The sequence below is a fragment of the Rhinolophus sinicus genome, linkage group LG04 (genome assembly GCF_036562045.2).
Source record: "Rhinolophus sinicus isolate RSC01 linkage group LG04, ASM3656204v1, whole genome shotgun sequence".
In the NCBI taxonomy this organism is placed as follows: Eukaryota; Metazoa; Chordata; class Mammalia; order Chiroptera; family Rhinolophidae; genus Rhinolophus; species Rhinolophus sinicus.
Genome location: NC_133754.1, coordinates 129,396,342 through 129,424,221, shown reverse-complemented (window position 1 = coordinate 129,424,221; position 27,880 = coordinate 129,396,342). Strand labels below are relative to the sequence as shown.

Genomic DNA, 27,880 nt, shown 5'->3' with positions numbered 1-27,880 from the left:
AGCCAGGAGGAGTGGAACCAAATATTCAAACTATTGAAAGAGAGAAATCATGAGCCAAGAATAATATATCCAGCAAAGATATCCTTTAGATATGAAGGAGGAATAAAGACCTTTCCAGACATACAGAAGCTGAGGGAATTTTCTAATACACGACCTGCACTACAAGAAATACTAAAGGAGGCTATTCGACCACCATCAACAGGGACAATTTGTGGCAACCAAAACTCAAAAAGGGGGAGAGTAAAGGCCTGAACCGAATATGGGAATGGAGAAAGTAAGCGTGCTGAAGAAAATGGAATACTCTAAATATCAAACTTTCTTTTACATAAACTTAAGGGTAACCACTCAAAATAAATCCAGAATTGAAATATATACTGAAATAAAAGAAGAAACAGAGGGAAACATCATAGAATACCACCACACAGAAATAATAGACAACAACAAAAGGCAAAGAAACAATGGAGACACAGCCTTACCAGAAAACTAAAGATAGAATGACAGGAAATCCTCACATATCAATAATCACCCTAAATGTAAATGGACTGAACTCACCAATAAAAAGGCACAGAGTAGCAGATTGGATCAAAAAACTAAACCCAACCATATGCTGTCTCCAAGAGACACATCTCAGCTACAAGGACAAGCATAGACTCAAAGTGAAAGGGTGGAAATTGACACTCCAAGCAAATGGTACCCAGAGAAAATCAGGTGTAGCCATAATGATATCAGATGAAACAGACTTCAAGGTGAAAAAGATAACAAGAGACAAAGATGGACATTTCATAATGGTGAAGGGACTGTACAACAAGAAGACATAACAGTCATCAATATTTATGCCCCCAATCAGGGAGCACCGAAATACACCAAGCAACTACTAACAGAACTAAAGGGAGAAATTGACCAAAACACAATTATACTAGGGGACTTAAATACATCATTGACAGCTATGGATAGATCATCCAAACAGAAAATAAATAACGAAATAGTAGCCCTAAATGACACATTAGATGAAATGGACATAATTGACATTTATAGAGCACTTCATCCTAAAACATCAGACTATACATTCTTTTCTAGTGTACATGGAACATTCTCAAGGATAGACCATATATTGGGACATAAAATCAGTCTCAACAAATTTAAGAAGATTGAAATCATACCATGCATATTCTCTGATCACAAGGCTTTGAAATTGGATATCAACTGTAAAAAGAAAGCGGAAAAAAACACAAATACATGGAGATTAAACAACATACTTTTAAAGAAGGACTGGGTCAAAGAAGAAATTAGAGGAGAGATCAAAAGATACATAGAAACAAATGACAATGAAAATACATCCTACCAAAATTTCTGGGATGCAGCGAAAGCAGTTTTAAGAGGGAAATTTATCTCATTACAGGCCTATCTCAAGAAACAAGAAAACTCCCAAATAAATAACCTCATGTTACACCTTAAAGAACTAGAAAAAGAAGAACAAGTAAAACCCAAGGTCAGCAGAAGAAAGGAAATAATAAAAATTAGAGCAGAACTAAATGAAATAGAGAACAAAAAGACAATAGAAAAACATTAATGTGACAAAGAGCTGGTTCTTTGAAAAGATTAACAAAATCGACAAACCCTTGGCTAGACTTACTAAGATAAAAAGAGAGAAGACACTGATTAACAAAATCAGAAATGTAAAAGGGAAGTTATCACGGACACCACAGAAATACAAAGGATCATCCAAGAATACTATGAAGGACTATATGCCACCAAATTCAACAACCTAGAAGAAATGGACAAGTTCTTAGAAACATATAGCCTTCCAAGGCTGAACCATGAAGAACTGGAAAATCTAAACAGACCGATCACCAGTATAAATTGAATCAGTCATCCAAAACCTTCCCAAAAGCAAAAGTCCGGGACCAGATGGCTTCACTAGTGAATTCTACCAAACCTTCAAAGAGGATCTAATACCAATTCTGCACAAACTCTTCCAAAAATTGAAGAAGAGACAGTACTCCCTAACTCATTTTATGAGGCCAACATTACCCTGATACCAAAACCTGGTAAGGACAGCACAAAAACAGAAAACTACAGACCAATATCTCTAATGAATACCGATGCAAAAATCCTAAATAAAATTCTAGCAAATCGAATACAACAATGCATTAAAAAGATTATTCATCACGACCAAGTGGGGTTCATCCCTGGGGCACAAGGATGGTTCAACATACGAAAATCCATCAATGTGATACATCACATAAACAAAATAAAGGACAAAAATCATATGATTATATCAATTGATGCAGAAAAGCATTTGACAAGATACAACATCCATTTATGATTAAAACACTTAATAAAATGGGTATAGAAGGAAAATACCTTAACATAATAAAGGCCATATATGACAAGCCCTCTGCTAATCTCATAATTAATGGAAGAAAACTGAAGCCCTTTGCTCTATGTTCAGGAACACGACAGGGATGTCCCCTATCACCTCTGCTTTTCAACATAGTGTTGGAAGTCCTTGCCAGAGCAATCAGGCAAGAGAAAGAAATAAAAGGCATCCAAATTGGGAATGAAGAAGTTAAATTATCACTCTTTGCAGATGACATGATGCTATATATAGAAAACCCTAAAGACTCCACCAAAAAGCTATTAGAAACAATCAACGAATACAGTAAAGTTGCCGGCTACAAAATCAATGCACAAAAGTCCATTGCCTTCCTATATACTAACAATGAAATCTCAGAAAAGAAATACAAAAACAATTCCTTTTGCAATTGCAGCAAAAAGAATAAAATACCTAGGAATAAACTTAACCAAGGATGTGAAAGACCTATATGCTGAAAACTATAAGACATTTTTGAAAGAAATTGAAGAAGACACAAAGAAATGGAAAGACATTCCGTGCTCATGGATTGGAAGAATCAACATAGTTAAAATGGCCATATTACCCAAAGCAATATACAGATTCAATGCAATCCCCATCAAAATCCCAATGGAATATTTTAAAGAAATAGAACAAAAAATCAGATTTTTTTGGAACCACAAAAGACCCCGAATAGCTAAAGCAATCTTAAGAAAAAAGAACAATAATGGAGGTATCACACTTCCTGACTTTGGCTTGTACTACAGGGCAACAATAATCAAAACAGCATGGTATTGGCAGAAAAACAGACACATAGTCCAATGGAATAGAATTGAGAACCCAGACATAAAACCACATAAATATGGACAGATAATTTTTGACAAAGAAGCTAAAAACACACAATGGAGGAAATACAGCCTCTTCAATAAATGATGCTGGGAGAATTGGATAGCCATGTGCAAAAGAATGAAACTGGACTGCTATTTGTCACCATGTACCAAAGTTAATTCAAAATGGATCAAAGACTTAAGCATAAGACCTGACACAATAAACTGCATAGAAGAAAACATAGGTACTAAACTTATGGACCTTGGGTTCAAAGAGCATTTTATGAACTTGACTCCAAAGGCAATGGAAGTAAAAGCTAAAATAAACGAATGGGACTATATGAAACTTAAAAGCTTCTGCACAGCAAAAGAAACCATTGACAAAATAAAGAGGCCACCAACTGAATGGGAGAAGATTTTTGCAAACAGTGCCTCCGATAAGGGGCTAGTATCCAGAATATACAAGGAACTCATGCAACTCAACAACAGAAAAACAAACAACCCAATTGAAAAATGGGCAGAGGACTTGAAGAGACATTTCTCCAAAGAGGACATACAAATGGCAAATAGACATATGAAAAAATGCTCAACATCACTAATCATCAGAGAAATGCAAATCAAAACCACAATGAGATATCACCTCACCCCAGTCAGAATGGCTATCATCAACAAGACAAATAGTAACAAGTGTTGGAGAGGCTGTGGAGAAAAAGGAACCCTCATACACTGTTGGTGGGAATGCAGACTGGTGCAGCCGTTATGGAAGGCAGTGTGGAGGTTCCTCAAAAATTACGAATAGAATTGCCATATGACCCAGCAATCCCTCTCCTGGGTATCTACCCAAAAATCTGAAAACATTTAGAGATAAAGACACGTGTGCTCCAATGTTCATTGCAGCTTTCGTTTACGTGGCCAAGACATGGAAACAACCAAAATGTCCTTCGATAGATGAATGGATAAAGAAGTTGTGGTATATATACACAATGGAATACTATTTGGCGGTAAGAAAAGATGATATAGGAACATTTGTGACAACATGGATGGATCTTGAGAGTGTAATGCTGAGCGAAATAAGTCAGACAGAAAAAGCAGAGAACCATGTGATTTCACTGATATGTGGTATATAAACCAAAAACAACAAAAGAACAAGACAAACAAATGAGAAACAGAAACTCATAGACACAGACAATAGTTTAGTGGTTGCCAGAGGGTAAGGGGGTGGGGGTGGGAGATGAGGGTAAGGGGGATCAAATATATGGTGATGGAAGGAGAACTGACTCTGGGTGGTGAACACACAATGGGATTTATAGATGATGTAATACAGAATTGTACACCTGAAATCTATGTAATTTTACTAACAATTGTCACCCCAATAAATTTAATAAAATAAAATTTAAAAAAAAAAAATTTAAAGACAGTGTACTGGGACGTCCAGTTAGCGCTTCCCCTCAAAACTACCCAGTCTCCCTTGCCATCCTGATCGTTTGCCAGCTTTCCAGCTGCAGCAGCCCCACGAGGGTTCCCACAGTCCCCACAATTTTAAAGCCTTGGCTGCCCCAGTTACCTCGTCTTCTGATCTGTTTACCTCACTGCCTTCTGAGGCAAGGGCCTGATTTTGCCATGACTCCCTTGAGACTGTGGCCAGGTCCTACACCATGGGGCTCAGAGAGTTTGTGCAGTGGCTGTTAGGAGGGGCCAGGTAACACACCTGGACATGTGGGAGTTAACATCCAGTGAGGCAAACTGACCGTGATGAGACAGGAAATGAGAAGGAGTTGACAGACTGTTCACCCTTTCTCCATCCCACCCAGCTCCCCCCCCACACAGTGGTTCCATTTCTTCCTGGAGACATCAGCACTATCAAGCCCTCAGCTTTCTTTTCTTATAAAGCAGTGACCAGCTCAGTCTTACTACCTTGACTTCCCTTTTCCCCTTACTCTAGTTTTCAGTGCCGGGTTAATGCATACACCCTGCCTCAGGGGCTGCTGCTAGGGAACCTGGACTAAGACATGCAGCATATTTAGAAAAAGGAAGGAAGGAAGGAAGGAAGGAAGGAAGGAAGGAAGGAAGGAAGGAAGGAAGGAAGGAAGGAAGGAAGGAAGGAAGGAAAGAAAGGAGGGAGGTACAGGGGAAGGAGAAGTAGATATAAAGAATCTCTGACTGGTAATAAGTGTTGTGAAGCCAAGAGTGGACAGTTTGGCAAAGAACAAGACCTCATGGGACACAGCAAAGCAAGCAAGAGGACTAGAAGCATATATAACAACATATTAAGTGATTATGGCTTCATGGTGGAGTAATAAATGATTTTATTCATTCATACTATTTTGTTTATTTATTCATGACCATTCATCACTTATTCTATTTAATGTGCTTTCCAAGTTCTCAATGATGAACATATAAGTTCATAATAAGTAAAAATTCATTTTGAAAAGGATCCTAATGTCCAAAGTAGCCAAAATCAGATTTAGAGCTCGCTTAACATGCCAGGGCTTCACAAATCACAAGCCCACATGCAGACTATTAAGTCTCTATGCTCAAGCATAATATACTTAATATGTGTTATTACTAAACTTTAGGTTACCAGTTCTTTCGTTGCTCTCATTATCCCGCTAACAAAGGTAGAGTGGGACCTAGAAGTAGAATTATAAACCAAGGCTGCTCAACCAATATTCTTCATCTCTACTGAAATTCACATGCATACAAACACGTATGTGTGCATGCATGTACCCACACATGCACACACACACATAAACACAAGAGGCAACTCGTTTAAGCTCCTACCTGAGAACTAAAATCAAACACATGGACTATCCCCTTAACAGAACCTACCACTACTGCTTATAAATATGTTTTGAACAGTATTGACAGGATTAGTGGGGGGAAAAAAAATCTTCATTGACATTCTACATTTCCATCTGACCTAAATATATACATTGCATTATAAGTCCACTCAGAAATGAGAGGCAGAGCATTCTTTTCAAACAAATAAAGCAGTGTAAGCTCTTACTTACGTATTGTGCTTTCCATGCAACCCAACTTAAACACAGGACAATGTACAGGGCACCAATCTATGCCTTCCTTCTATCCCTCTGAACAATTACAGTCAGAGACCTTTTCTCTCCGTCTAACTGCAGCTTGGTATTACATACAGTCACCTTTTTGCCTCATCCAGGTGAAAGTTGTCTTTTTGGCTTATCTCCTGCAGAGGAAAGAACTTGTCTCCAGCACTCAGGAATCCTGGATTTAAATTTCTCACCCTGCCAGTAAGAAAAACAAAACCCAAACCAACTATCTGATGCCCCTAACCTGTCTGGGTTTCTGTCTCCTCACATGTGAAATGGGAATAAAACCGCCTTTCTTTCCCGACCCATATACTTTGTCTTCCCTTTGGGGCTATGTGGCTTGAACCCCACGTGAGCTTCACCTGTGTTCCAGGACACTCGTGGGGCGTCGGTATCTGCTGTTCTGACAGAGATGTGGACTGTAATCGGCGCGCTCCTTTCAAAGAAGAAGTCATACACCTCCAACTCCACCTGCAAGCAAACAGTTGCATATGAACCACACATTGAAACGTTCTAGGATAACATACCACTGCATCTGGGGTATACACTACAGATGGAAGCAACACAGATTCAGGTTTCTGCTGCTGCCTGATCTCATTTTTTGACAACCTGATCTCACTTTTTCGGGCTCTAGATCTTGTTCCTTAGTTTAGTCGCATTTAAAAATTTTCCTCTCCATAAAAGAATGTCTTACCCTGAAATAAGCAAATATGTAGAAGACGTGTCGCTGCATTTGCTCAGGAGTCGACATCAGTCCAGCATCATACCAATCGAACCTCTCTCAAAGGTATGGGGTCTAGGTATGGTTCTCAACGGGGGGTGACTTCGTCCTGTCTCCCCAGGGGACATCTGGGAATGTCTAGAGACATTTATGGTCTCACATATGAGTGTGGAGGGGGTGCTATTGGCATCTAGTGTACAGAGGCCAAGGACTATAACATCCAACCATGCATAGGGATAGCCCCACAACAAAGAATTATCTGGTCCAAAATGTCACTGGTGTTGCTATTAGGAGACCCTCATCCAGAGGCATCTATCCTTCTATAATAAACATCTAGATTTTATTTGTTCCCATGAAATCCATAACTACTCAGTGGGGCTATATGATAAGTTTTAAGCCTTATTATGTGATATGTATGTATTTCACCAGGTGTTAACAGAGAAGAATGTGGTATAATACAAAAATGGAAGATACACTGCCTACTTCTGAAGGATGTACAATGCATTTGAAAGCATAAGAGCAATTATCAAACAGCAACATATCAGCAAATACAACACATCAAAAGAAACAGATTCAAGGGTGCCAATGCAACAGACTAAAAATGAAACTACACCAAGGTGGGTGATATATTTCTGGAAGTATAATGTAAATATTTATTAGGTTGAGCCATACAAAATTGTATGCTATGTACTAAGGAATTGTCTTCTCAGTACATGTAGTACGTAATGAAATGACTGAATTTTCCAAAGAGGCCTGAAAGAATAGATTGCCTTGGTGTTATAGCCCAGAGAAGGGTCAGTGAGATTCAGGAGCACAGGCCATTGCTCAGCTCTCAGAAATCCCATCAGAGGCAGCCAAATGTACAAAGTGCCACAAAATGCACTTCCAGCCCACAAACATCTGAAAAGTGTATAATCTCCACTGAAAAAAAATCAAGTTACCTTCTAATGACAACAAAAAATCACACATTTGAACAAATTCTGCTTTAAGATTACATTATGCAATGCCAAAAAAAAATGCACACAGGAAGTGGCAGAGTAGCAGTGCTTCATTTGAGAGCTTGAGGTAAAACTGGACATCTAATGAGAAATTACTTCATAATATGGAAGGAATGAGAGGCAAGGGTGGGAAAGAAACAAAAGCTGCCACTTGCTATTATGAAATGAAGTAAATAAAAGCAAAGGGCAAAATACAATACTTATAGTCTGAAGTCTTTTGTCTGCCCTTGAAACTAAATGCTGCAAATGCCTAAATTAGATGGAGGACAATTTGGTAACCCCAGGGACACTCACGTCCCTTAATAAACCTGAACTCAAGTCTGTATCAATCTATCCATTTAAATTGTCCAACCTGTTTGAATCAACCTGCTGTAGGTCTTTAAGTATGTGAAGGATTATTATGTGCAACTCTGTAAGCAGTTGTTCTTCACTCCCACTGAATACAAAACAAGAGGAAAAAGGCTGGAGTGGCAGCAGAAATTTAGATTAAATAAAAAGAGGACTTTCCTGATGGAAAGTGTTCGATAGTGAAATTAGCTATCATATGAGACAATGGAATCTCCTGTACTCGGTGTTATTAATTAAGGATCCCAGTAAAACACTTCTGCAAACAAAAAAAAAAAGAGTAAAGGAAGTTTATCAATGAAAGAATTATAAATGAAACTCATCTCTAACTTCAATGGTCTATGTAACACAGGAGGGCACTAGAGTTCTCAAACTGGTGAGACTAAATGCTGCCCTCAGAAATATTTTATAGCTGGCACAATATGTTTTAAAATTTGTAATATGTTTTCTAAAATTTGTAATATGTTTTCTAAAATTGAAACATTTTTACAAGAAAAATTATAGATTTCTAACTTCTTGTGATACATGAGATGAGCTACACACACCACCTAGCAACACTAGGTGGTCGGTATCAGCTAGAACTGAGTTGTAGCTGCTTCCTCCCACACCAGCTCTTTGTCCAGTTCCCCACAGTCTCCCTCCAGGAAGCTTTGCTTATTTGCATCACCAGCCTGGCTCCTCTGGGCATTTGAGTTTGCATCCTGATTCACAGTGATTGATTCTGTTCAGAGCCAAAGAATGTACAAACTAACCTGAAGGCTACAGGAAGTGGCATCTTAAATAACGCTGTGAATACCAAATAGGTTAGGCGCTTTGTCGCTTCCGTCTTACCTCATAATGTCTCCTTTCAGAATGGCTGCTGTTTGGTGGCTGATAAGCAATCTGCAAGTCACTGAGATCTTTCCAGGTGAATGAGGACACTGGTCTGGTGTGATCCCACAGGTGAGTCACATAACCCTGGAGAGGGGCTTTAGTAATGTTGAACACCAGCAAGGGTTTGGGGGTCTCATCCTCTTCACAGTCCAGAACGGATGTCGTCAAAGAGGTCAGGATGAACTGATCCACTTCCAGGATAAACATGGCCATGAATGCAGCCCTTGGCATCTGATTAGGAATGCCAACTCTGATATAGACAGGCAACCACGCACTCTCTGACTTTGGAAGGAGAAAGAAAATATGAAGGGGAAAACAATATAAAGGAATCTATAACATACAGGGTTAATAATATATTTACCATAAAACCACAGCCTCGATAGAGGGTATATCTGGCAATGATCTGAAACCTGGCTGTACATTAAAATCACCTGGGGAGTTTCAACACCTTCGATGCCCAAGCTGCATCGCCAGAAGTCCTAATTGAATTGTTTCGAGGAGGGACCTGGAAAACTGGTATTTTCAAAGCTGTCTGGGTGCTCTAATAGGCAGCCAGGGTTGAGAAGGTACACCAATTTTGGCATCAGAAGGAACTGTGCTTTTTTATTCTATCTCTAGCACTTATGATCTGTGCAACTTTAGGCAAGTTATTTAATTCCCAAATCTCATTTCCTACATCTGTAAAATGGGAATACTAGATCCCCAAGTATTAAATGAGGATTAAATGAGACAGCCAAAGTAAAGTACTTAGCAGTAGCTGCACACATCGCCAATCTCCTCCGGCCACCCTGCTACTTCCTGTAATGTTGTTTTCAAGCAGGCAGGGGCAGGATGAAGGAAAATGTCTTTATAGCTCAGTACTCATGCAACTAAAGGATGGTTGCCAGTTGTCTAGTCAGTTAAAACTCTGAGTCTCCAAGTGAGGAGCAGGTAATGGGAATTGTAAATGACCACTCGCACTAGAAATGCCCCCTTCTCAAATGAGAGAGCTGTGAGGAAGAAGCCCTCAGGATGGGGGTCCCCCAGAGAAACCACGAAGATGCATCCTGGGATCTGAGGGCTCAACAAGTGCTGCAGGTGGGAAGAACCTTCATAGCAGGAGACGCTAGTTATCATGGGATTGTATGTTTTCCACTGTTGAGAGAACCAAGCTCAATTATTAGTCACATGGGTTCAATATTGCTGAACACTGGCTATTGGACAACGAGTTATAATCCATATATAACGGAATGTTAAAAATGGAATTCTTCTTGGCTCTGTCTCAACTGAAGTTCTAATCAAAGAGATTTCAAAGTGAATGTGGGACAGATATTATAAACACGAGTTTACGAAAAGCACGAGTTTACAAAGCAAATTGTCTGGAACCAGCTCCGGACTCTAGAACCCTTTTGCCCACTGTAAGAAAGATAAAAGAAAGCGATTTACTTAGCGCGAGGAATGCTGTGTTGTGCTGAGTCACTCACCTGACCCCCAACATCACACAGCCACACAAAGAGGAAGGATGGGACCATGCTACATCCCTGTCTCAGGTGTCAGAGACCAGCTTTAAAGTGTGTCTTTTACATGTGGAGCACACAGAGGGTTGATGCCAAACTCATACCTGAGGAAGTTAAGTGGCTAGAGGCAGAAGATAATGGTGGCTGCGCTGGGATTATTTTACATTTCTTGTTTATGGCAGGAAAGATTACATGAGTGCTTCCAGATATGGGCCAAGTAGAACAGAGAGTTCGTCTGGGGTCATCCAAGCCCGGATCTTTACGGTGCATCCCCGAGAGGATAAAGAATCCCAGCAGCAAGAAGCTGAAAGTGGCAATCATATCTTAGGAGCTACTGGAGGACTTCCAAGTGATTACTCGGGCCAGAAATGCATCCTCTTTAGACAAGAGATCTATAGGTAAGAAGCCTCAGTGATGAGGGATCTTTGTGATGGGGTGTCTCCTGAGGAGCCATGAAACTGCCTCAGAGACAAATAAGCAGCTTGAAACGTATGCCAGACTCAGAGAGCATGAAGTCATATCCCATCAGTGCCTGATCAAACAAGACCTCTCTCTCCAACACTCCCCCCAAACCCACAGTCTGGAAGTTCAGGAAATACCTAGTAATGCTCCAAAGAAGAGAGAAGCTCAAAAAGAAACAGAGAAGACAATTACCGCACATACATACCCCAACCCCCACTGCATGGATTATGAAGACAAATGAATGATATGCTGAGATACCCAGGGTTTAGAGTATCTGTTCTTCACATGCCATGGAAAAAATTATTTGAAGATGCATAATTTGAAAATTCAAGAATGGAGAAGTCACAATATAAAAAGGACTGGTGCTAAACAATAAGACCAATTAAACCAAGAGTTAAGATTAAATCAGTATGTTATTTTAAACATGTTAAGAAAATTGATACAAATGTCAAATGTCAAAAAAGCTTACTTGAAATAAAAGATGCATGATATAAGAAATAAGGTATAATAACCGTATGCTAGAACTAAAATTGCAGATTAAAAAGGCGGGCAACTGGCAGGAAAAAAGATAAACAGGATCAAGTCTCATCATCTATAGGAAGCAGCCAAGGGAACTTGTGTTTTGTTTGTTTGTTTTTCACTTTAAGTATTAAAAATGTAGGTTAAAGAATTTTTAATTTAGAATTTAATTCTAGTAAAACATAATGTGGGATATAGGACTTTCAAATAAGTAAAAATAAATGCCAAGAAAATATAGCCTATATTGCAAGATAAATTTTTTAATAAGCAAGAAAGCAGAAAACAAGATAGAAAAAAATCCCTATGTATCTATTATTACAAAAATAAAGCTTAAATTCCCTGGTTCATAACAAATATTCTGAAATTAAATATCCAATTATATGTGCCTTACAGGAGCAGCATTTAAAATAAAATTATATACAAAGATCAGAAGTAAAAGGACGATCCAAAGTTATCACGTAAGAAATAAAAGAAGTGACCATATCAATTTCAAAGAAAGATGAATTCAAAGCAGGAAGCATTAAAAAGAATAGTGTGGCGTACTTGATATTCATAAACACTACAAGACAAGTCTTCCTGTAAACATCATTATATTTAATATTATTCTGGCCAAGCCAGTGGGTAAGAGACCAGAAATAAGAGGAATAATTACTGGAAAAGGAAAGATAAAATTATCATCATTAGTGAAAGATATAATTACGGTCTTTAAAAGCCCAAAGAATTGAAACATTCTTAGAATAATTGAATTCAAGAAAGAAGCCAGATAGACAAGAATTATACCAAAAAAAAAAAAAAAAAAAATTAGCTTTCCTATTTATCATCAGTAACCAATGAGAAGATATAATGAAGGGAAGAATTTATTCACAATAATTTCACAAAAACAAATTGTCTAGGACTGGACTTAATAAGTGTGCTCAACTTACGTGAAAAAATACCTGCAAACTTTAAAGAAACACATCAAAGAATATTTGCCTAGATGAAAGGGAATATCTCATTTCTGGATGAGAATACTCAACAGGGTAAATGTTCTAATATTCCAATTCTACAGACAAATAATTTGTAGTTTTAATCCAATCCTGATAAAAATGCTTATGGGCTTTTTTTAAACTAATATAAATGACTTAACTATTTTTTGGAACTAAAAATAGGTGAGAATGGATTAAGAAAATTTTGAAGACTAGTGATGATTAACAACTTGCCTATAAAATATTAAAGTGTATTATAAATTTATTATATTTAGAATAATATAATATTGGTATAGGAATAAGTAAGCAAATCTAAGCAACAAAAGAACTAGCCTTGAAATAGTACACATAATATCTTTCTACACAATAGATGACTCATCTAAAATCAAGGGTAAACAGGTTCCTTATTCAACAAATAGTGTCAAAAATTTTGGTTTCTTGGAAAAAACTATTCCTGTGTTTCAAAATATAATAAAATTGATTGCAGGGGGATTAAAAAGGCAAAGGTAAACAAGAAAACCTTTAAAAAACTAGAAGAAATTATGGGTGAATAGTCACTTAGTCACTCGATGATGATGGATTTATACAAGCATAAAAATAATTTTTAAAAGATAGAAAATTTTAAACAGAGTATAAATTCAATCCCATAAAACAAGGTGTGCATATCTCGCCACTGTGTGTGTCCAAAAATGGTAGAAATACGGCTAGTTTTATTTTCTTCTTATTTCGCCTTCTGTATTTTTTAAAAAATATTCTCTGTAGTGAGCATATTACTTTTATATTCATCAGAGAATCTGTTTTATGATATGCCAAACTGACTATGGTTAATAGTTAATAATTAATGCTAATTAAAGCAAGAAGTTTATTTGAAGGGATAAACGTTCAGTAAAACTGATCTGAAAATATAAACAGAGCCCTAACTCAATATAGAGAGGAAAAAGAAGAAAAATTAATTACAAAAAAAAATGGATCTAATTTTTTTAATGAAGACAAGAAAACATTAAAAGTGAAAGGAGTTTCATGTTAAAACAAACAGAAGATAACTACAGGAGACTTACAGTTTAGTCTTGGCTCAGCCATAAAACAGACATGTAATACATGGGCAAGTTATGCAATTTTTCTGGCCACCACTATCAAATAAGGGGTCTGGGCTAAACCAGATATTTCCAAACCTAGCTAATAATCAGTTTTTTACTGGGGGGCTTTTTCCCGAGCAAAATTTGTGTAGTGCTTACTATGTGCCAGGCTTTGTGTGAAGTGCTTCATAACTATTTCATCTAACACTCTCAGTTACTCTAAGATCCCCATTTCAAGATGAAAGAAATGAAGCATAAAGTTCAAAGTCACACAGCTAGTTAAGTAAACATTTGAACCCAGGCAGTCTGGGCCCAGTGATCTTAATTATTACATGTTAGACTCAAATTTATCCTTTAAGAGCTCTCCGATTAATTTACCTGATCAATTTGACCAGACTATCTCAAAGTCTTTCCAAATCTCAATTCTAAATTTTCATGATCCTCTTTTATCATTTTCTTATCATTTCATGTCTTATAAATTTCTTGGGGATAGTAATGTTCAATATTTGTGTCTCAGAAGAAATCCTAGTGAGAAGTCAGACTGTGAAAGATGGAGGTTTTCACAAATGTAATCTTGGATCATTGCATATCAGCACAAAATCCAAGCTGTTGCAGTTGCCCAGCTACCCAAGTAAATAAATTATAGAATATGTACATGAATCAGTAGAATAGCATGTTAAACACTTTGTATAAACTGATTCCATTTTACGCCATCATTTCAATGTAAAGAGATCAAGAAGAGGAAAGAGGAGAATTTAAAAGAAATTGGGGGCCTGTCTCCTTGACGACCCAGCCTTCCATCTCAAAGTCTGGAAGAGTGAAAAGTATATAATCCTCTACTACAATAAACGGGGGACTGAAGTCCCCTCCCTCCCAGTTTCCTGGGGTGGACCCCCTGATATCCTTCCTCTAACAGGTGAAAAGTGGTTCTAATAAAGAAGGGGGAAATGGGGCATCAAAGAGAAGGTATTACAAAAGATCAAATGACAAGCTGAAGTATAATGAAGCGAAAGAGTGAAGAAGTAGCATGTAACTGGCCCCAGTCCAGACAGAAGAGAGCCAAGCAGTTTCATCTGGTACACAGTCACCCCAGCTTCTTATACTGATATTATATACAGAAGCTACTGCTTTAAGCCCTTATTAGCAGAATAAATAAGCCTGCAGTTTAATGAGTCACTGGGGCAGTTCCAGCTCCAATGCCCAGGAACTCCCCCTGGCATGGGAGCCAACACGAGCACCTCCAGGAAACTGGCCTTCTCTGTGGATCAGCTGGGGACATAGACACATAACCCCAAACTCTACCTTGTATACGACCTTGCTCCTGCTATCTGTGAGGTCCAGTCGGATGGAGATATAATCGGTGTTGGGAGAAGGGGGATCCATATGCTGATAGCGAAGCCCCATCAGCAGGAACTCCTCACAGCTCACTTGGAGGCTTCCTATTTTCTTCAATCCCGGGGTACAGCTTCCACCTGGACACTTGAGTTCTGTTTCCAGTTCTAGGGTGTACAACACTGAATTAAGACAGTCATTTGAACATAACGATTGTCAAATGCAAAAGCCAATCCTCCCTCCCATGGACAATTACTCCCTCTCACTGCCCCAGGAATACTCATGGGTACCCGCCAATCATTCACTCAGTGGGCTGTCATTCTTCTAAAAGCCTGTGATTGCTTTTACTGAAAAGAACAGTGGGCTAGTTGTCTCGTGGGATGCTTGTGCACCGAGAGTTACAGAGAGAAAAATGAAATGCATTTTCTGGGGCTTGAACGTTTCTGACAGATAGGCCAGTGGCTCACGATAAGTCCTACAGTCAAGCCCCAGTCGGCGTTGGCAGCATCCACTTCCGTGACTCCGTCATGCAATCTCTCTCTACCAGACTATTCTAATCACTGAGATGTTCTCCCCATGGTGCTTGTCACACCCTTGAGTCGTGCATATCTTTCCAGGTTCACTTAGTCTTTTTACTACACCTTCCCTTAAACATTCTTTGGCCAATTGCTCTCTCCCACTTTAAACCATAGTTTTTATGTCTCTGCCCAACTGCATTTTTCGCTCTTGCAAAGTGTATGATACACATAGGCCACCCATTTTTTTCAAGTGGCCTTTTATATATTTCCTTGGGATAGAAAATGAATATTCTTCTTCTTAACCCAATGGCTGTGAAGACTGAATGAGATGACTTACGTGCAAGCATGTCGTTAGCTGTAAACTGCTGTCCAGATTCAAAGTATTTCTATGACTATGATTATCCCTCATATTTCTTGGTTTTCCCATCGTGCCTAGAACGCTATTGTACACATGGGAGTTGCCCAAAATGTATTGATTGAATAAATAATAGGGCAAAAAATTAACTATTAACTCTTCTTGATTTAAACCATGGCTGCAGCTCACCAGCTCTGCCTCAAATCTGCTCATAATCTAACAATACTTAATAAATACTACAGCTGCCATTGCTGCTGTTACTAACAGCTGACAATTCTTGAGCACTTGTGACGAGCCATGCTGTGTAAACCATTTGGGCAGGTGATCTCATACACTCTAGCCTTATACAAACCTATGGAGCAGCTACTACCCTTGCCCATTTCACAGGTTAAGTAACTAGCCTAAAAGCACACAGGAAATAAATAGCACAGGCAGTTTTCAAGCCCAGGTCTTTAGGATTTCCAAGTCCATACTCTGAAAAACTAACCTACATTTTTCAACCAGCTACCAGTAATATTAAGTAAAACTCTCGGTCATAGTGGTAGATGACCACTGCCAGACATTTTCATCAGTGTTAGTAACACCCAAATAAGTATTAAAACATATCGTACGAGACTCAGGGAAAAAAGTGTGTGGCTGATCTCCCCGTGGTTCTTCCGGCCGAGGCTCCACCACAACCATCTGGCCATGGGCTGGCAGCCGAGTTCCCACAGGGTCCAGCCTGACAGTACACTCCAGGGGAGCTGTCCTGTCGTAGTCAAAGCTAACCAGGTTCTTATCAATGGCTCGGGACAGGCCGTAGAACTTAGACACCTCCAGCACATTGTTACTCATACGGATGATGTTACAGTCTGGTTCTAGGAGATAGACCCGCAGGATGAAGGTTTCCACAAATGTGTCTGTCTCAGTAAACCTGTGGGGAGAACAGAGCAAAGGCAATACTTCATGGTGCACAGATACTTATGACACTTGCATGCTTGGACAGAAACTTAAAGACTAGCCTTCACAAAATTTGGTTACTGGGTAGTTTGGATTTTATTTGGTACTCTCTTCCCAATCTCTCTGTTCTTTTTCTTTCTTCTGATCTTGCTGGCAATCCCTTTTTCTGCCACTTTCATCTCCAATGACCTTTCTTTCAATACCCGTTCTCAAGCCCATCACTCATACTGATATTTAATGATAGCAATGAGCTCAGAGTCTCACTTCTAGCACATACAAAATTTAAGAGTACGAAGCTCATATACTTTATGGGCTGAGTTTTAATTCAGGAGTGAAAGAGAGAGGAGTTTCTGAAGCATATGAAGGTCTTTCTGCTCTTCAGAAACACGACAAGTGCGATTTTTACAGCCTAGTTTGGGTTCCCAGCTTAGTGCATGGCAAGGTACTCAGTGATTGTTATTTCCATTCCCTCCAATACCTTAGTGAACACCTTGCCAGAAGAAAATTAATGAGGGATGGGTATGCATCCATAATGCAGCTCCTAACTGATATGCTTTTATTGTGGCCCAAGCTAATGGTAAACTACTTACAAAGAGTATTGCAATCTTCATAAGAACCTATGTAGGCATTGTTAATCCCATTTTATAGATGAGGAAACTGAGGCATAGAGGTCAAATAGCTTGCCAAAGGGCTGGAAAGGAGGTAAGAGGGGAATAAGCATGCTTCCTGATTTTCCACCTCCAACTCTTTTGAATATCCTGCTTTAAATGTCCTGAAGACCAAGAGGAATGACAGCTCCTCTAACTCTACCCTTCATGACTGCTCCTCCGCACTCTCCACCCTTAGAAACTCAAGGAAGAAATGGGACTAGTCAGAATTCATCAGTTTTTCCAGCCCTCCTAGGCAAGTTCTCGGAAGCTAATTTGTTTTTTAACTTTAAAGCCTTAGAAAAATAAAAAAGCCCTGACTGCATCGTTTCCTAAGGAATCCTTGAGTGCCTTTTCATTTTCTGAGCACATCATTTTTTTCATATCTCTCCTTCAGCACTTGTCTCTCTGCATCACAATTATCTGTCCGTCTTTTTTGCAACAGCCTATGAGCACCAAGAGTCCATGTATCCTCACCTTCATGTTTCCTATGCCCAGGACAGGCCTGACCTATGGCAGGCAGTCATAAGTGTTTACAGAATGATTCACTATTCCAATGTCTTCTACAACACTCTTTACTATTAGTCTAATGCTTACGGGAAATTCACACTGAGCTATTTTATCCAAACACTCCTAAGAGCAATAAAAACAAGTAAAAACTATATAAAGGCTTACTCCACCAACACTGCATTCTCAGTTGTTGATATGAAGTGAACAATACCAAAAACATGAGCTTAATTTTTAAATTAACTTTTTTACTAAGATATAATCAATATACCATAAAATTCACCTTGTTAACGCATACACTCAGTGGTTTCTAGTATATTCACAAGGTTGTACAACCATTATGACTCTAATTCCAGAACATTTTTATCACCCCAAAAAGAAATTCATACCCACCAGCACTCACTTCCCATTTGCCCCTCCCCCAACCCCTGGAAACCACTAATCTACTTTCTATCTTAATGAATTTGCCTTATCTGGACGTCTCATATAAATGAAATCATACAATATGTGACCTTTTGTGCCTGGCTTCTTTCCCTTAGCATAAAGTTTTCAAGGTTCATCCACATTGTAGCATGTATCAGTACTTCATTTTTTATGGCTGAATAATATTGCATTATCTGGATATCTCACATTTTGTTTATACATTCATCAGTTGGACTATTTCAACTTTTTAGCAATTATGAATAATGCTACAATAAACATCTGCATACAAGTTCTTGCTAAACATAAGTTTTTATTTATCTTGCGTATATACGTGGAACTTCTGGGTTATACGGTCACTCTGTTTAACTTTAGAATTAATTTTTAATTTTTTTTTATTATTTAATATGTTTTACCAAAAACAACAAAAGAACAAGACAAACAAATGAGAAACAGAAACTCATAGACACAGACAATAGTTTAGTGGTTGCCAGAGGGTGAGGGTAAGGGGGGGTGGGGGGTGGGGGGTGGGAGATGAGGGTAAGGGGGATTGAATATATGGTGATGGATGGAGAACTGACTCTGGGTGATGAACACACAATGGGATTCATAGATGATATAATACAGAATTGTACACCTGAAATCTATGTAATTTTACTAACAATTGTCACCCCAATAAATTTAATAAAATAAAATTTTAAAAAATAAATAAATGGTACTGCACTTCTTATAATTAAGCACCTGATCATCAAAAAGAAGAAATTTACTAAATTTTGGAATACGTATATATTTTCCTCCTTATTCTCATTAAGAATTTGTACTTTAGAATTTCCATTTCCCATCATAAGCAGAGGGTTGGCTCGAGAGATGCCTGTACAAGAACTCTAAAGGGAAACAGAATAGGACTAATAATTAGCCACAGAAAAGCTCCATCTTTATTAGATGATACAAATAAAAATCACTGAAAGCTGGCTACAATTCTTCCCTTGCTCATTCAGCTCTCCAGTTTCTACTGATTACTTTCTTGTTTCGAATCTAGTAACTCCCCAGGATAACATTTATCCACAGAAAAAGAACTGCCCAGGATGGTCATCTGGCAGAGAATGAATGAAGCTCCTATACTGCTTACCTGTAAAGTCTAAGCTTCACTGTGTCTTCATCAAGAATGGGGCAACCGTTGTGAATGTACTTTACTTCATTGGGAAGGAAATGGCAGTCAAAGACCTAGTTCACATGAAGAAATGGATAAATATCTGTGAGAAAATTGGTACAAGAGTTAATTTTTCCAGCAGTAAAGTACTTCCTGAGGAAATCACGGTCTGTTAACTTTTTGTTTTGTTTCCTCTGTGTGTGTGTGTGTGTGTGTGTGTGTGTGTGTGTGTTTTAATCACCACCTTGTCTACCCAACTCCATACCAACTTACCATCCTGCTTATACCGTTGTATCTTGGTTTGAGAATATCTAAATTATGAAAATCACAGCAAGCAGATCAAGCTTGTAAATTAAAGAGGGATTATCTCTCTAAATAATCTTTTTACAGTCTATATACATTTAAAATATGGTTCCATTTATCAAAATATTATTTACCCACACCCTTCGCAACAATTGAGTAAGAAAGGTCTACCTGTGTGTATTCATGAAAGGCATGCATTACAAACACACAAACACACTGTTTGAGTTCTGTATATTCATTTTTCTTCTTTTATTTCTTTCTTTTAAAAATAGTGCTTTTATATTCAAAGATGCAGCCGCTGACTATGGACACAATTGTGGTTCATCAGAGCCAAACATGACCCTCAGGTGTTTCTCCTATACTTGTGATATTTTATTATTTATGTAATAACAGAAATGGTTGATACGACAAATAGCAATTTAAAGGCAATTTTCTCTATTCAAATAAAATTATAATTAACTGTATCACCTTACTCAGAACTCTGAAGGAAATTGCTACCTGTTATATTTGGGAAACTCTAGTTTTTAAAAGGAATTGCCTTTGCCACCTATACCATGACCCCATTTTGACTTGGTAGAGTTCTAAGCTATACAGCAGGTCCTCAAATAGTGTCGTTTCATTCAACGTCATTTCATTATAACTGAGGTGCAGTAGGAACTTAACTCTTATTTGTATCAATTAGCCTATGGTAAAATTGGTTTAGTTATATATCATTTCACTTAAAGTTGCAGAAGTTATCAATGAAGTGAGGACTTACTATATACCCTTGAGGTATTCATACATCATCACTATTGAGTTCACGATGTTTAGCCTGTACCTTGTTACAGCTTCAAACATTTACAGAAAACATAATCCTGAGAAGACTTTATCACTTATACAAATGATCGTCTTTTCCTGTATCCATCATTGGTTCCTCTTAATTTACAACAAGAAAGGAAATAAAAGAAAGGCCTTTCCCATATTATTGACAAATAGTCATGGTAATAAAGAGACAATCTGCTTTGTTAAAAGAAACATCTGTTTTATGTTTCATAATATGTTTTCCTTTTATAAAAGGCAACAACCATAATTGTCCATAAATTTGCTAACTAAAACAAAGGAGAGCTAAATCCTTTTCTAATTACTGTCTAGCTTTGTTTTTTTCCACTTCAACTGCTTTTCAATTACAATTTATAATTAAATTGTCACACATTCCTAACACATTACTCACTATAATGATAGTAAACTGGTTCAAACTAGAGATATTTTGTTACTGCTGTATTTCCTATTCAAAAGAGCAAGCTCAGCATTAAGCTGGGGTGGTTTTCCACCCAGGAAATTTTTCGCTTTGGGACAGGTGTTAGAATTGCTGGGTGTAAAGAAGTTTTGACCTAAAACATGAGGAAAACATAATGCCATCGACCTTATCTAATTGACTATATCAGGAGGGTTGTCTAAACAGAAGGTACTGGTGTGCACCAGCTGAAATCCCTTTCCAAACATCCAATAGGAAAATGAACCTGTTGGTCCTAAGACAAACTCCAGTAATGAAATGAAAACACTAATTGAACAGATGTTAAACAAAACATTTTCCGTACAAATCAAATAAAACTGTTCATTACACAGCAGGGTGCTGTTAATACAGTCATCTTGCTAGAAATGGGTTCACATAAGCCTTGCTTTTAACTTACTAGTAAGCTCTATTAAAGAATAATGTTTAGGCGGTGTGTGTGTGTGTGTGTGTGTGTGTGTGTGTATGTGTGTCCATGCACACACACACGCGTTTGGCTATGCTTAATTTCAAAAATTCCATAAGAGATAAATCCCTAGAGAGGACTGAATCAGTCTGCATTAAAAACAAGCACACACTTTAAAAAAGCAGACTTTACTTGGGAATCTCATTTTTGTTGAAAGTATCATAATTTAAAAAAAAAAAAAAAGGAAAATCACCTGGTAGTTTAGGTAACAACATTTTTGGATATATAGATTTCTTTATGGTACAAAGTGCTAATATTTGACAAAAAGGTAACGAAACTCCATATTTTAGTGGATTCCTTTTCCACAGGATAAATTTTAGATGTAAATCACATATCTACTTTAGATAACATAAATCTGTTTGCGATGTCAGATTTACCTCTGGAGATACATATACTGAACATTCAGGACTTGGTTTTTTGTTGTTGTTGTTGTTGTTGTTTTAATGACCAACAGCTCACTAGGGGACCTGTTGGGGATATGCAGAGCCCATCTCCCTTCCCTAGCAGTCCAGACTTTCCTAAATCAGCAAGACATGTTGTTGTTTCTGTTCCATATTATCTTTCTATGTGGATTTTTGCCTTAACATCAGAGAAAGTTTGAGATGGAATTAACTTGGAGATCTATCACAACCCTTGCTCCTTGTGACCAAATAAGTTTTTTCACCTAGTTTCAGTCACTTAGACCTCTTTTTGGTCTCCAGTGCCTCAGAGCCAGCCAAGTGATAAGAACCATTAAAACATCATTGAAAATATATAATGGACACAATTTCATTACTCTCAGAAAAAAAAAATGCTATATATATTTAGAAGTCATAGACTTTTTGAGATGGGGAGAAAATACACCTTAGAGGCTAGCTTAATATATAGCCTCCAAAATTTCTTCCTAAGGAGGGAAAAGCTGGTGAATAACAGGGCTTTTGTTTGCTCAGTAGGGTACACATGCTTGGGACCAGAGTTAAATACAGCTGACCATAGGTTGCCCCAGCATGCCACCAGGAGCAATTTTTCTTCTCTTCTTCCCCCATAAAATATTAAGTATCACTTCTAAATAAATGTTGCTATATATGAAAGGGTACAAATTTATTAGTTGATCAGTCTTTATAAGGCACCCACATATACCCATAGAGCCCTGCTTTATCAGGGACCCCAGTCCTCTAGGATTCGGGTCCTATCTTGCTGCTCCCCAAAACTCCAAGGGTTTGCTTTTGACCCCAGTCCCTGTAGTTGAGTCTCTGTTGCCTGCAGCTGAGCTTATTCACGTCACCTACTCATTCAGGTCTCCCCTTTCTCCTTGAGTGATAGATGCCAATCAAACACATTTCCGAATGCAAGTTGTGTTGGGAGAAAGTGGGGAGATGTTGAAATTACCAAACACTTGTGACCTGGGGCCATTCTTGTATACTAATATTTTTTAGATGCCCATCTAGAGCCTAGAATATCCTTAAAAGACAAAGTCTCCTAGGTTTCAACTAAAGCAAAAAAATTTTATGCAGACATTTTTGAAGAACAGTGAATATTGAAAGTGAAGTATCTCCACCTCTCTTTGCCACCTCTCTTCCCTTAATCAAGGGAAAGTTTGGGTGATGTTAATAGATGACCATATCTTCCTGTTTTACTTTTGCTATTCTATGGTCACAAATGTGTTCTAAAAATGTCCTGAAATCCTGATTATCTTATCCAAAGATGACCTGACTAGCAATGGGTATGATGATGGGGGCTAAGAATAACCCATAAAGACTGACTATATCACACCACTCAAGAGACTGCCCAACAGTGTCTCTGTTTTGTTTTCTCTCTCTCTCTCTCTCTCTCCCTCTCTCTCTCCACACAGACATACACACACACACACACTCACACATTCACATTTATTCACACCAGGGAATAGAAAATCTCAGTTATGACCTACCTGTGGAGTGAGTTTTCCAACCCTCTGGGTTATTGGCTCATTCATAACAACTTCCACTTTGCAAGCATCTTTCTCTTTGGGGATGGCGAACTTCAGGTCTTCTCCCAACAAGAAGGCAGAGCTGCCCTTCATCACCCTGACCCCGCGGTTCACGCTGATGAAGGTGGGGCTGGCCCAGTCCAGGAAGAGCAGCAGGATCACGGCTTTCAGCCCACCCCAACTCAGAGAGCTCATGCCGACAGGGGCCAACTCCTTTCCGTCCACCGGTGAAATCCCTTCAACAAAGGAGAGTTTCTGTGCTTCTTCCGGGGGTGTCAGTTCATAGTCCAAGGGGCAGGGCAAAGGGTCCTGACAATGTGCCCCAAGATCTTAACATGCCTCTCTCATTGCAAACTCAGACAAGGAGGCCTTTCAGGCAATCCCGGGGCTTTTAATAAAACTCGCTGATCACTCCTGACAACGCTGGCAAGATTAATGTGCCTCCCAAGTGCTTTTCTAATCCTGCTAGTGGGAGAAGGGGTCAGAGGAAAAATGAGAGAGAGAGACCAAAAGGTTTGCGTGGCTACTCAAAAAATCACTACCGACAAAGAAATCTTTCAACCAGCCTATCATTTCAGCTAAATTAAAAACAAATAAACTAACTTGACCTCCAGGCCCATCTGAAAGGCAATGCGGTCGTTTCATTACACTGCTTGTAACTCCTGCTTCCGGACTGAACATGCCCCAACTGGGATGTCAGTTGTGTGGTCCAACAGACGCCCGCCAGCCTCACTGCCCGAGCCTCACCGCAGCGTTTGGTTCTGTGTTCGGAGGAGTTATTGAACTCTGCTTCTGTTTCCTCACTTGTTAAATGAGGACGATAACCTGATTTGTAGAAGAGAGCTAATAGAATTATTTGGACACTCTTTGGAAGCATGAATAATTCTACCCAAATAAGAAATACGCTTCATAATTTGTCAGATGGACACAATTCTGACTTTGTTGGGGAATGAAGACATCTAAGACATACCTGAGTGGAAATTGGATAAAATATCTTTTCTTCTACATGAACATTTGGGTTTTGTTTATGTGTAAAAGGGACTAAGAATCGAATAATATAGGTCCAACGTACGTAGCTAATGAAACAGTAAATATGTGTGCCTATTTACATTATTTACAACACTAATTACATTATAATGGAGTGAATTTGCACAAATGGGGTCTTCCTGTTTCTACATTAACCACTTAGAATTTCAAGATTATTTCTCTGTATTCTATAAGAACAGAAATGACTTTATCAAAAGTAAAATGTATTAAAATATATCCTTAAAATCAAGGTAAGATTAAGTGAACCAATGGTGGTTTACTATGCCCATAGAAAAGCTTTACAGCTTAATGATTTTAATAAATGTCTGTATATGTATAGCCAATAGACATTGAAATAAATGTTTGACAGAAGGGTGTAGACGAAAATGTCTCTATTACCTACATCTAGTACATTAAAGGAAAACTCATTCTCTTGTCACTATTTAAACCCTTTTACATTTGAGGTAGTGTATGACATGTGTCACCTGACACCTGAAGGGGTGTATGCTTTACAGAGCAGCCTGGTTTTTTTTATGTTGTCAGTCCCAAAATAAAACAATTCACACATTTCCACTGACCATGCTATCCATACGCTGGATGAATTAGGTTGGCTTATTTGGACAAGAATGTAAATCTGGTTGTTGAACTTTCACAACAAAATCAAACCTTGTTTCCATTCACATTTAGCATCTCAAACCACTCAAAGAATCCTAGCACATTCAGAGAGGAAAGGCCACAGGGTAGGAAGGTGTCTCCCAAAACTGAGAAATAAGGGGAAAAACTTTGTTTTCTGAGATTTAAACAAATTAAGTCAACATGTAAAGGCTGCATGAACTTTATACTCTTATGCATTCCTTTTATCTCACTCTTATCTCATTTCTGTACAGCTTCTTACCAGGCTCTGACTTTTTAATGGGGGGGAACATAGGGTCCAGTCCTTGGACTTGTTTTTTTTGTCTACCCTCACTCCTTAGTGATCTCATTACTTGGCTCTACATATCACTTACATGTTAATGAGACCCAAAATTAGATCTCTAACCTCCTCCCTTAACTTTAGATTTGTATATGCAACTGTCCGTTTGACATCTCCATGGGGTGTGTCATGGCATCTTGTACTTGTACCCTAATTTGGGCTCTTGATCGTCCCTTCCTCAGTCTTCCCTACCTCAGTTAATGGCAACTCCAACTTTCAATTGTTTTCCTCTTTTGTTTCACATTCTACATCTAAATGAACAAAAAAATCCTGTTTGTTCATTGCAGTGGACAGACCTCCAATAATTCCAGCTTCCTATTATCCAGAAGTTCCCTGCCCTGGCATGACAACAGAACATATGACACTTCCAACCAAAAAAATAAGACAAAGGTGATAGGATGTCATTCCCATGGACTGAATTTGCACAAATGTATTCTTTGTTTCTACTTTAACCATTTAGAATTTTAAGATTATTTCCCTGTGTTCTATAAGAACAGAAATGATTTTATCCACAATAAAATGTATTGAAATACATTCTTAAATTCAGGGTATGATTAGGTGAACCAATGGTGATTTATTATGCCCATAGGAAGGCTTTACATTTTAATGACTTCAATAAATTTCTGTATACAACCAATGGATACTGAAATAAATACACACACACACACACACACACACACACACACACAACTCTCTCTTAGCAGGCTGGAGCTAAAGGTTCTCCTGCTGAACTTGAAAAAGGAAGCCCCCAAGAGTTTTACTGTCACAAGGAAATAAATTCTGCCAACAATCTGAATCAGCTTAAGAGAAGATTCTTCCTAAATCAAGCCGCCAGAGAAGAGTGGAGCTCAGTTGACTCCTTGCCTGAAGTCTGGTGACAACCTGAAGCAGACAACCCAGGTAAGCCATGACTGGACTCCTGACCAATGGAAACTATGAGATAATAAATTTGTGTTGCCATAAGCCACTGGGTTTGTAGTAATTTGTTTACACAGCCATATAAATTGAATGCATTCTTCCTACAAAACATATCCAGAATCCAACCACTTCTTTCTACTCACATTGTTATCAGCCTGGTCCAAGCCATCACCAGCTCTGCTGGATAACTGCAATGGCCATCATAATGACACACAGGAATCATGTAATCTTTTCCTCCCTTACCTCTCTCATCTCATCTCCTGTTTGTCTTCCCTTTGTTCACTCTGCTCCAGCCACACTAGCATCTTGGCTTTCTTCAGACAAATCAAGACCAACCTTCCCATTCTCACCTTGCTCCTGAATCTTCCCACTGTTGTTCCCTTTGGCACAAACATTCTTCCCTCAGATATCCTTCTTTCCACCTCACCACTTTCAAATTTTCCATCAAATGTCACATTTGCAGTGTGGCCACGGCTAACCGCCCCATGAAAAGTATGAGGCTCTTCTCCCCAGTACATCTTTTTCTGCTTTGTTTGAAACTTTAGCCCTTAGAATCATCTAAACATACATTTGCTTATTTATGTTGTTCATTGCCATCTGCCTCAGGAAGGTGAAAAATTTATGTCTTTTATTCACAGATGTACCTTTATGATTCCCTCAAACCTGTCGTCCAGATTGAGATGCTGTCTTGCCCATGAGAAACACAACCGACAGACCTGTGAACTAGAAGGAACCTGGGTCTCTGGGGCTTTTGCAAAGCAGAGTCGCCATATTGGCCCATTCTCCCAGAATTCTACATGGTGAGGGATGTAAACTGCTTTCCTATTTAACCCACTGGGTTTATTTTGTTACTCTTGATTGAACTCTACACTTTTAATAATCAATTTTTCTTCAAGCTTTTCTATTAATTTAGTTTAGTCACTATTTAGCTAAAGACTGTAACTTTTTATCTTACAGCATATGAGGCAATAGCTCATTCCCTATATGATAGTAAGCGCTTACTTAGGAGATACGGGACAGGACCAAGGTTTTAATGTTCATCTACCAGGAAGAGACAAGAGATAAAAAGAAAGAAGAAAATCTATTTCTATGGCTCCCTGGGCCACACTGGTGTGCAAAAGGTAGACCTGAATACTGAAGATCCATATTCTAATCTTGATTCTTACGAACATCAGTTCCCTCTTTTAAAAATAAGGCCATTCATTCTCCCTCTTCCAGTTTCCCCGTGAGACCAAATGAAATAATCCATGTGGAAATATTTTCTTAATTATAAAGCTCCATACAGATGTAATATTATTATTACAAAATATATCAAAGGAATGAGAGTAAAGCTCGTCTCAAGAAAAATAGAATGGCAGGACTTGGAGCTTGGTGAAGGCAGCAAAATTAGGTTCCGTAAAAGTCAAAAAGAGCA

At 38.4% G+C, this 27,880-nt stretch overlaps 1 protein-coding gene across 12 annotated transcripts in view; it reads right to left on the bottom strand.

Annotated features, from left to right (window-relative positions):
- FREM1 (FRAS1 related extracellular matrix 1) overlaps positions 1 to 27,880 on the bottom strand; it is a 162,190-nt gene that overhangs the window by 114,066 nt on the left and 20,244 nt on the right. For 9 of the 12 annotated variants that reach the window (XM_074330373.1, XM_074330371.1, XM_074330372.1 and 6 more), the window contains exons 3-8: positions 23,511 to 24,014; positions 19,545 to 19,639; positions 16,514 to 16,815; positions 15,000 to 15,211; positions 9,138 to 9,461; positions 6,605 to 6,713 (exon numbers count right to left, since the gene is read on the bottom strand). In XM_074330373.1, coding sequence (XP_074186474.1) covers positions 6,605 to 6,713; positions 9,138 to 9,461; positions 15,000 to 15,211; positions 16,514 to 16,815; positions 19,545 to 19,639; positions 23,511 to 23,744 — 1,276 coding nt within the window. In that variant the 5' untranslated portion in view covers positions 23,745 to 24,014. The remainder of the gene's footprint in view (positions 1 to 6,604; positions 6,714 to 9,137; positions 9,462 to 14,999; positions 15,212 to 16,513; positions 16,816 to 19,544; positions 19,640 to 23,510; positions 24,015 to 27,880) is intronic. The other 3 variants (XM_019739183.2, XM_074330364.1, XM_074330365.1) reach the window with 3 other exon arrangements.